Source organism: Salvelinus alpinus, chromosome 27, assembly GCF_045679555.1.
Source record: "Salvelinus alpinus chromosome 27, SLU_Salpinus.1, whole genome shotgun sequence".
NCBI lineage: Eukaryota > Metazoa > Chordata > Actinopteri > Salmoniformes > Salmonidae > Salvelinus > Salvelinus alpinus.
Window position 1 is genome coordinate 30,941,616 of NC_092112.1, and position 11,237 is coordinate 30,952,852.

Consider the following 11,237-nt stretch of genomic DNA (forward strand, 5'->3'; position numbering starts at 1 on the left):
CAACACAAATATTACACTTTGTTAATATAGACTCTTTTTACCTAAATTGCTTTTGTTTTAGAGTTGAGTAATGAATTGCATGGCCTCTAAAAGGCACATTTAAAAGTGTCCCATACAATAAGGGATCTACTGTACCTATGTTATGTCAGAAAAGGTATGTTATAAATTCATCTGTCCTAGTTAAAAACAAGTTTCCAATATCCTCGCCCACGTGGAAATTCTGTAAGAGCAATATATATGCCAATTATTTGATGGTCCGACCGTATTCTGTCCCCTATCAACACTAACTTTTTCTTTCATCAAGTTTTGACTCAGAGGTTCACATACTTATTAACACAAGACATCTCAATATTGTATTATTTTTTATTTAAACAAATATTTCACCTTCTAATATGTGAAAACAGTGCAGGGGTTCACATACTTATTCACAGCTCTGTACAGAGTAACCATATACTGTAGTACAGAATATATAAAGGAAATATCAAACGAAATGGCAAAGAAACTGTCAGTAATAAAGGGTAAACATATTAATACTGGCCATATGAAACGAGCTACTGATTGTTAGTGATAGCTAAGCTTATTCAAACAGAACAAACATTTAAAAAACATCTCGAGTGTCAGTTACTCAGTTTCTTCCTGTTATAGTAGCTCGACAGGACCAAAATTATTGTAAAATTAATGTTCATATTTGCAGGAATAAAAGGTTCCATAGAATCAATGCATTCTTAGACCTCTCTCTGTGACAACACTTAACACTAGTCAATCTTGTATGTTATTCCTGGCTATAACTGCTGTCAAAATTAAAAAAAAAAGAGCAGTCTGAAGAGCTTATTACATTAAGTAACATTATAAAGATAACACAAAAATAAGTTAAACACCATTTAGCAGACGCTTTTATCCAAAGTGATGTATAGTCATGGGTTCTACTAAGCTACATGGAATTGTTTTAAGAAGGTCATACCAACGATCATTTAGCTATTTGATTTAGAATTTTAAGACCCCTTGAAGTATCCCCCAAAAATATTGTAAAAGATATTTGATACAAAACAAGTTTGGGCCTTACTGCTATTAGCTCATTCAAACGCATTGAGTAACAGATTCAATACATGGAACAACAGATAGTCACCCCCCCAAAACATTTAAGGAAGTTTGTTCTGAAATGTCTGTCCTATATCGGCGAGATATAAGATAGATCAGGAAACATTAATTCACGTATTTAGTTAAAACATTTTTTTTTTTTTTTTTTTTTTTTTTTTTACATGTATTTAACCCCTTATTTTTGGCACTAAACAGTCTCCAGATGTCCATTACCGTTCAAAAGTTTGGGTTCACTTAGAAATGTCCTTGTTATTGAAAGAAAAGCAATTTTTTTGTCCATTAAAATAACATCAAATTGTTCAGAAATACAGTGTAGACATTGTTAATGTTGAAAATGACTATTGTAGCACGAAACGGCAGAATTTGAATGGAATATCTACATAGACGTACAGAGGCTCATAATCATCACTCCTGTGTTCCAAAACACCAGTCTCAATGTCAACAGCGAAGAGCCGACTCCGGGATGCTGGCCTTCTAGGCAGAGTTCCTCTGTCCAGTGTCTGTGTTCTTCTGCCCATCTTAATCTTTTATTTTTATTGACCAGTCTGAGATATGGCTTTTTCTTTGCAACTCTGCCTAGAAGGCCAGCATCCTGGACTCGCCTCTTCACTGTTGACGTTGAGACTGGTGTTTTGCGGGTACTATTTAATGAAGCTGCCAGTTGAGGACTTGTGAGGCGTCTGTTTCTCAAACTAGACACTCTAATGTACTTGTCCTCTTGCTCAGTTAGGCACCGGGGCATCCTACTCTTTCTATTCTGGTTAGAGACCGTTTCAAATCAAATCAAAGTTTATTTGTCATGTGCACCGAATACAACAGGTATATACCTGGTATATATATACAGGTATATACCTGTGCACGGAATACCATACAGTGAAATGCTTACTTACAGGCTCTAACCAATAGTGCAAAAAAGGTATTAGGTGAACAAAAGGTTAGGTAAAGAAATAAAACAACAGTAAAAAGACAGGCTATATACAGTAGCGAGGCTATAAAAGTAGCGAGGCTAGTTTGTGCTGTTCTGTGAAGGGAGTAGTACACAGCGTTGTACGAGATCTTCAGTTTCTTGGCAATTTCTTGCATGGAATAGCCTTAATTTCTCAGAACAAGAATAGACCGATGAGATTCAGAAGAAAGTTCTTTGTTTCTGGCCATTTGGAGCCTGTAAATCGAACCCACAAATGCTGATGCTCCAGATACTCAACTAGTCTAAAGAAGGACAGTTGTATTGCTTCTTTAATGAGCACAACAGTTTACAGCTGTGCTAACATAATTGCAAAGGGGTTTTCTAATGATCAATTAGCCTTTTAAAATTATAAACTTGGATTAGCTAACACAACGTGCCATTAGAACACAGGAGTGATGGTTGCTGATAATGGGCCTCTGTATGCCTATGTAGATATTCAATTTTAAAAAATCTGCCTTTTCCAGCTACAATAGTCATTTACAACATTAACAATGTCTACACTGTATTTCTGATAAATTTGATGTTATTTTAATGGACAAAAAGTTTTTCTTTCAAAAACATGGAAATGTCTAAGTGACCCCAAACTTTTGAACGGTATTGTACTTCCACTCATCTTTTCAACTGGTACCGGGACACCTTCAGAGGAGTCTTGTGAGGCATGTCACCTTTCCACAGAGAAGTATTAGTGTGTACTCCAAACTGTTCGGACACTACAGACAGATGTTGGCAGATTGGCTATACCGACTTCAGACGTGTCCCTAACGGCAAATACCATTGTGTTCGCGAGAGTCTCATCTTTCAATTGAGGTGTTATAATAGTTTTATAGGCTAAACTGTTCAAACACTACAGACGATTTTGTGAAAAGACCGATTTTCGGGATGTATCATGGTCTGACAAACACCGCTTAAGCTGTCACCTTTTACCACCGATGCGGAAGAGTGACATTGGTGTATGCGGTGGATTGAGACGCATCCAATGCAAAAAAACATCTATCTTGAAATTGACTGAATTTTAAATGGGGATTTTTTAAATAATGCTAATAATTGTAGTTGGGACAGGATTTCGGAAATACAGAACTAAAATCTAAAGAGGATGCCCTTGACTCCTTAAGCAGCCTTATTATTATTCTTTCTTCACATAAGCAGCAAGATAGGAAACATACTTGTCCCTCTCTGTAGCTCTCTGTAGTTCACTCACACCAATGTCCTGGACCAGGGGTGTTTTCATGTTGTCATAGATCATCCATCTGCCAGTCAGCTGAGTGCACAGGAACAGGACCATGTGGTTGGACAGGGGTGTACTCTGTCCCATCAGGAGGAACTGGAGCTCGTATGTCCTGAAACATTGAGGCCAGTGGGTTATATCAATTGAACCTGCACTGTGGTCCTTAAGCATTAAAGTACTGTAGTTCTTCTGAAATAACATCAAATAATACAGACTAGTCTAAGTCAGTGGATCAATCTAGCTGAGAGATATCACGAGGGCTGACTTTAACCTGCTACATACAGTATAGTTAGTACCTTTCATAATCATCAGTGATGGAGAGGGGAGGTAGGATACACATCCGGTCATCAATGTCTACCAGGATGAGTTTGGGTTCATGACGAGAAGTGCCTAAGGGAAGTGCCTCACCGTAATCCTCAAACTTCCTATAAAACACATTTTAAGGAGATCATTAACTGTAAAGTTATTGTTGAAACAATGTTTTTGGTGGTTTCATAGTGTACTATATGTTCTTCCCAAACTTCCAGTGGCTTTCTTTTTTGTTCTTTTACATACACTGGACAAAAATATAAACGCGACATGCAACTATTTAAAAGATTTTTACTGAGTTACAGTTTATGTAAGGAGTCAATTGAGAAATTCCTTAGGCCATAATATATGGATTTCACATGACTGGGAATAAAGATAACATGTTTCCAGCATTGAAGGTCCTCAAGAACACAGTGGCCTCCATCATTCTTAAATGGAAGAAATCTGGAACCACCAAGACTCTTCCTAGAGCTGGTCGCCCGGTCAAACTGAGCAATCACTCTGACAGAACTCCAGAGTTCCTCTGTGGAGATGGGAGAATCTTCCAGAAGGACAACCAACTCTGCAGCAATCAGGCCTTTATGGTAGAGTGGCCAGACAGAAGCCACTCCTCAGTGAAAGGTACATGGCAACCTGTTTGGAATTTGCAAAAAGGCACCTAAAGGACTCTGACATGAAAAACAAGATTCTCTGGTCTGATGAAACCAAGATTGAACTCTTTGGCTTGAATGCCAAGCGTCATGTCTGGAGGAAACCTGGCACCATCCCTATGGTGAAGCATGGTGGTGGCAGCATCATGCTGTGGGAATGTTTTTCAGTGGCAGGGACTAGGAGACTCGTCAGGATCGAGGGAAAGATGAACAGAGTAAAGTATAGCGAGATCCTTGATGAAAATCTGGACAATGACCCTAAGCACACAGCCAAGACAACGCAGGAGTGGCTTCGGGACAAGTCTCTGAATGTCCTTGAGTGGCCCAGCCAGAGCCCGGACTTGAACCCAATCGAGCATATCTGGAGAGACCTGAAAAGAGCTGTGCAGCAACGCCCCTCATCCAACCTGACAGAGCTTGAGAGGGTCTGCAGAGAAGAATGAGAGAAACTCCCCAAATACAGGTGTGCAAAGCTTGTAGCGCCATACCCAAGAAGACACGAGGCTGTAATCGCTGCCAACGGTGCTTCAAAAAAGTACTGAGTAAAAGGTCTAAATACTTACAGTACCAGTCAAAAGTTTGGACACACCTACTCATTCAAGGGTTTATCTTTATTTGTACTATTTTCTACATTGTAGAATAATAGTGAAGACATGAAAACTATGAAATAACACATATGGAATCATATAATAAGCAAAAAAGTGTTCAACAAATCAAAATATATTTATATTTTAGATTCTCCAAAGTAGCCACCCTTTGCCTTGATGACAGCTTTGCACACTCTTGGCATTCTTCCAACCAGCTTCATGAGGTAGTCACCTGGAATGTATTTCAATTAACAGGTGTGCCTTGTTAAAAGTTAATTTGTGGAATGTATTTCCTTCTTAATGCATTTGAGCCAATCAGTTGTGTTGTGACAAGGTAGCGGTGGTATACAGAAGATAGCCCTATTTGGTAAAAGTCCATATTATGGCAAGAACAGCTCACATAATTAAAGAGAAACGACAGTCCATCATTCCTTTAAGACATGAAGGTCAGTCAATACGGAAAATATAAAGAACTTTGAAAGTTTCTTCAAGTGCCGTCGTAAAAACCATCAAGCACTATGATGAAACTGGTTCTCATGAGGTCCACCACAGGATAGGGAGACACAGAGTTACCTCTGCTGCAGAGGATAAGTTTATTAGAGTTACCAGCCTCAGAAATTAGAGCCCAAATAAATGCTTCACAGAGTTCAAGTAACAGACACATCTCAACATCAACTGTTCAGAGGAGACTGAGTGAATCAGGCCTTCATGGTCGATTTGCTGCAAAGAAACCACTACTAAAAGGACACCAATAAGAAGAAGAGACTTGCTTGGGCCAAGAAACACGAGTAATGGATATTAGACCGGTGGAAATCTGTCCTTTGCTCTGATGAGTCCAAATTTGAGATTTTTGGTTCTAACCGGCTTCGTCTTTGAGACGGAGAGTAGGTGAACGGATGATCTCTGCATGTGAGGTTCCCACCGTGAAGCATGGAGGAGGAGATGTGATGGTGCTTTGCTGGTGACACTGTCAGTGATTTATTTAGAATTCAAGGCACACTTAACGAGCATGGCTAACACAGCATTCTGCAGCGATACGCCATCCCATCTGGTTTGCGCTTAGTGGGACTATAATTTGTTTTTCAACAGGACAATGAACCAAAACACACCTCCAGGCTGTGTAAGGGCTATTTGACCAAGAAGGAGAGTGATGGAGTGCTGCATCAGATGACCTGGCCTCCACAATCACCCAACCTCAAACCAATTGAGATGGTTTGGGATGAATTGGACCACAGAGTGAAGGAAAAGCAGCCAACAAGTGCTCAGCATATGTGTGAACTCCTTCAAGAATGTTGGAAAAGCATCTAGCATATAGAATCTAAAATATATTTTGATTTGATTAACATTTTAATAGTAATGGTGGTGGTAGTAGTGGGAACTGTGGCTGTAGTGGTGGTGGTAGTAGTGGGGACTGTGGCAGTAGCTGTGGTGGTAGTAGTAGTTACTGTAATCGTAGTGGTATTAGTAGTGAACATGGTCAAGTCTAGCATAAAGCTTTATTGAATAAATCTAAGTTGAGTCAGTCTGTACGCCCTGGACCAGAACAGTTAATGCGGACCAGAGCTAGACCAATGCTAAGCCCTGGACCAGAGCTAGTGCAGACCAGAGCTAGCTACTGGATATGCCCTAGACCAGAGTGAGTTAGCGCAGATCAGAGCTAGACCAAAGCTAGTACAGACCAGAGCAGTAGTTGTGTGGTTGTGTTCAGGAGTTGTGTGGTTGTGGTCAGTAGTTGTGTGGTTGTGGTCAGTAGTTCTGGTAATTAGTTGTATGGTCAGTAGTTGAGGACAGTATTTGTGTGGTTCTGGTGAGCAATTGTGTGGTCAGTAGTTGTGTGGTTGTGGTCAGTCATTTTGGTAATTAGTTGTGTGGTCAATAGTTGTGGACAGTTGTGGCAGTAGTCAGTAGTTGTGGTCATTAAGTGTGGTCAGTAGTTAATAATAATACATCAAATAATTAAATATTAATGGTGGTGGTAGTAGTAGTAATGGGGACTGTGGATGTAGTTGTAGTGGTAGTTAATGCAATAGCAGTGGTATTAGAAGTGACTGTGGTCAATTCTAGCATAAAGCTTTATTGAAGAAATGTAAGTCGAGTCAGTCTGTATGCCCTGGACCAGAGCTAGTGCAGACCAGAGCTAGACCAATGCTAGGCCCTGAACCAGAGCTAGGCCCTGGACTAGAGCTAATGCGTGGCAGAGCTAGCTACTAGGTATGCCCTGGACCGGAGTTAGTTAGAGTGGACCAGAGCTAGACCAATGCTAGTATGGACCAAAGCTAGCTAGCTACACCCTGGCCCAGAGCTTGTTAGTGGGGATCAGAGCTAAACAGCCGCTAATGGGGACCAGAGGTAGCTAGCAACTATTTACACCCTGGACCAGAGCAAGTTAGTGCAGACCAAAGCTAGACCAGTTAGTGTGGACCAGAGCTAGCTAACTACCAGCTATGCTCAGGACCAGAGCTAGTGCAGACCAGAGCAGTAGTTGTGTTCAAGTAAGTGTGGTCAGTAGTTGTCTGGTTGTGGTCAGTAGTTGTGTGGTTCAGTCAGTGTGGTCAGTCATGTTGGTTACTAGTTATGGTTAATTGTTGTGTGGTTGTGGTCAGTAGTTTTGTGGTTGCGGTCAACTTTGGTTTGGATAGCTTAAATGGTGAAAGGTCTATAATTATGTTTATTTTTATTACCATTCAAGTCTATGGTCCTTGAAATGCATTGGGAGCTCATTTAATTAAATATTATTATAGTTCAAAAAGTGTAAACGCTATAAAAAATACTTTCACAAGCAATCTAAGTTGGGTCAGTCTGTACTTTTTGAAGTTGGTTTCATGTTAATAGTTTATATTATTTTAGCTCTAGATTGGGTTCAAGAAATCAAATAATAATAATATGAGTATGTAAGAAATCTAGAGTTGTGCATTGCCTTCAGCAAGCACACCTAATGAACAATTACCTCAATATGTTGTTGAGAACTGTGTCACATGGTGTGGAGCTTGATTGCGAGTCATCATAGTCGAAGCTGGTACATACCAGCTCAATGAAGTTTGTCAAGTGGTTTCTAACATAACCTCTGATATCTACAAATTCATTTTGCATGAGGTTTTCTTCCTTACGAAGGCTCAAGTTAATAAGCCACAGTGCCTTTGCCTCATTGACCTTGGCGAAGTCTAGGAAACGTATAACCGCATTGATTTTGTTATCCCTCGTGAACAAATCTCGAATTTGGGGATACATTTTGGCAAGAACATGAATTCCAGCCAAAATGGAGTCTAGAACACAAGTATTGCTGAACTGGTATGCACCATAGCTTCCCCCAGCCAATAGGTAACTCAGGTTAATCATATCATCAGTGCTGGAAAATGTAGAAACACAGAAATATACATTGGCTTTAACCCATTCTGTTTTGCATACAATATCAGATTTTTTGACAGTGACATATTCTGATTAATCAGATACTTTATAGAAATAAAGACATTTGAAATAACATTCCAAATCAAGCAAACTGTGTAGCACTATGATTGTTTTATCTATTCCATACCTGGTGGGTTCTGCCAACTGCCCAGCTGTAATACAAATGTAAAGTTTAGAAAAAAGGAAAGAGTGATGCTTTTAAAGTCATGTAAAAAAGGGTATGCCTACCTTCCATAATTAAACGTTCATGTGTCCTCTGAAGATCTATCCAGTCATGGATGGGTCTGTTGCCGAAAAAATGCACATGTTCATGGCTGAGTCATAATGGCGGATATCATACGCAAAGTAGACTCGAATTGAAACTGTCCTAAATGTTAACTTCAATGTGTTAATGCTTAACCACAATTCAGTGGTAATCCCAAAATGTGCAAGACAGACAAAACTCTGCAAGTGTTGAAACTTAAATTTGCTTACAAATCCTGTGGTTCTATGTTGAAATCATGTAATGCCAGTCATTTCAAAAATATTGTTCGATCATCATCTTCTATATGACGGAACATCAGACATCCGAAATCTAGCCACAAGCAAATATGAAAATGACTACTTAACCTAAATTAGTACATTAACAATAGACATAATAGCATACCCTATTTGTGGAACATCCATCGTTGAATAAATAAAATAAAAAAAAGAGTTGTCACCGCTTGAACTTCCTGAATAGAGAAATCATGTCTCCTCCCACACCTGCAATCACACATGTACAGTTCGTCTTGTTAATAGGACTGTGAGATAAAGCTTTCCATCTTTCTAAATCAAATCAAAGCTAACCAATTCAAATTAAAGGATTTATATCATTGATCTATTTTTATTTTGACAATTTATTCATTTGAAGTGAATCATGATGCCAAGTGATTATGTAGATTACAGAAGTTGAAAGACAAGATAGATGCGGTTGCAGAGAATCTATGAGATTGATGTGTGTTTATGTAGTAATAGAAATTAAGTGAAACCTTGCTTGATGGAGCAATGTGTGTCTCATATAAACACACTGCATTGCCTTCTAATGGATAATACTGGACAGATTGTAAAACAGTAATAAAATGTAGCTGCAGTACCAGTAATAGAACAGTATCTCACTGTAACAAGCACCCTGGTCTTACATGTGGCCTGACCAGTGGCGACCCATTATACAGAGCCCCACCTGTTTTGAACCCCACATGTTTTTGGGGATTGCCTGTTTTGCATATTATTTTGGCATTAATACATGTCACATATCAGTTTGCAAACAATGTAAAAAAAAAAGAAACGTCCCCTTTTCAGGACTCTGTCTTTCAAAGATAATTAGTCAAAATCCAAATAACTTCACAGATCTTCATTGTAAAGGGTTTAAACACTGTTTCCCATGCGTGTTCAATGAACCATAAACAATTAATGAACATGCACCTGTGGAACGGTCGTTAAGACACTAACAGCTTACAGACAGTAGGCAATTAAGGTCACAGTTATGAAAAAACTTAGGACACTAAAGAGGCCTTTCTGCTGACTCTGAAAACACCAAAAGAAAGATGTCCAGGGTCCCTGCTCATCTGCGTGAACGTGCCTTAGGCATGCTGCAAGGAGGCATGAGGACTGCAGATGTGGCCAGGGCAATAAATTGCAATGTCCGTACTGTGAGACGCCTAAGACAGTGCTACAGGGAGACAGGATGGACAGCTGATAATCCTCTCAGTGGCAGACCACGTGCAACAACACATGCACAGGATCGGTACATCCGAACATCACACCTGCGGGACAGGTACAAGATGGCAACAACAACTGCCCGAGTAACACCAGGAATGCACAATCCCTCCATCAGTGCTCAGACTGTCCGCAATAGGCTGAGAGAGGCTGGACTGAGGGCTTGTAGGCCTGTTGTAAAGCAGGTCCTCACCAGACATCACCGGCAACAAGTCGCCTATGGGCACAAACCCACCGTCACTGGACCAGACAGGACCGGCAAAAAGTGCTCTTCACTGACGAGTGGCAGTTTTATCTCACCAGGGGTGATGGTTGGATTCGCGTTTATCATCGAAGGAATGAACGTTACACTGAGGCCTGTACTCTGGAGCGGGATCGATTTGGAGGTGGAGGGTCCGTCTTGGTCTGCGGCAGTGTGTCACAGCATCATCGGACTGAGTTTGTTGTCATTGCAGGAAATCTCAACGCTGTGCGTTACAGGGAAGACATCCTCCTCCCTCATGTGGTACCCTTCCTGCAGGCTCATCCTGACATGACCCTCCAGCATGACAATGCCACCAGCCATACTGCTCGTTCTGTGTGTGATTTCCTGCAAGACAGGAATGTCAGTGTTCTGCCATGGCCAGCGAAGAGCCCGGATCTCAATCCCATTGAGCACGTCTGGGACCTGTTGGATCGGAGGGTGAGGCCTAGGGCTATTCCCCCCAGAAATGTCCGGTGGAAGAGTGGGGTAACATCTTCCTTGGTGGAAGAGTGGGGTAACATCTCACAGCAAGAACTGGCAAATCTGGTGCATTCCATGAGGAGATGCACTGCAGTACTTAATGCAGCTGGTGACCACACCAGATACTGACTGTTACTTTTTCAGTTTATGTCTCAGTTGTTGAATCTTGTTATGTTCATACAAATATTTGTTTGCTGAAACAAACACAGTTGACAGTGAGAGGACATTTCTTTTTTTGCTGAGATATATATATATATATAAAAGAGTTAATAAAGCTGCATACAAACATGGTCTCTTTTTTATTTTCTTGACTAAGGCAGCTCCAAAATGCAGGTGTTTCAGCCTAGCTCAGTGCTTTCTGTGGTGGTGGGGCAAGCCGGCAGACAATATGGAGCGTTGCGCTGTGATTGGCTCAGTGTTCTGTCACTCATGGGAACACTACGTCACTGCCAAGTCTAAGGGTTGAGCTTGAAAATTCAAGCCCCTTGGGTGCTGCCATAGAGTTACATTTCAAGTGCCCATCCAAGAATTCTTA

The 11,237-nt window shown here is 40.6% G+C and overlaps 1 protein-coding gene across 2 annotated transcripts; it reads right to left on the reverse strand.

Moving 5' to 3' along the window:
- Positions 1 to 345: 345 nt before the first annotated feature.
- On the reverse strand, positions 346 to 8,592 carry LOC139556356 (uncharacterized). 2 transcript variants are annotated; one of them, XM_071370234.1, is made up of 5 exons: positions 8,470 to 8,592; positions 8,369 to 8,393; positions 7,784 to 8,182; positions 3,587 to 3,715; positions 346 to 3,402 (listed from the first exon to the last, which is right to left on the reverse strand). In XM_071370234.1, exons 1-5 carry the CDS (start codon positions 8,474 to 8,476, stop codon positions 3,189 to 3,191), a joined length of 774 nt encoding a protein of 257 aa, XP_071226335.1. In that variant the 5' UTR covers positions 8,477 to 8,592; the 3' UTR covers positions 346 to 3,188. The 2 variants fall into 2 exon arrangements, with proteins under 2 accessions (XP_071226335.1, XP_071226336.1); XM_071370235.1 differs by lacking the exon at positions 7,784 to 8,182 and having other exon boundaries at positions 8,470 to 8,583.
- Between the last annotated feature and the right edge of the window lie 2,645 nt (positions 8,593 to 11,237).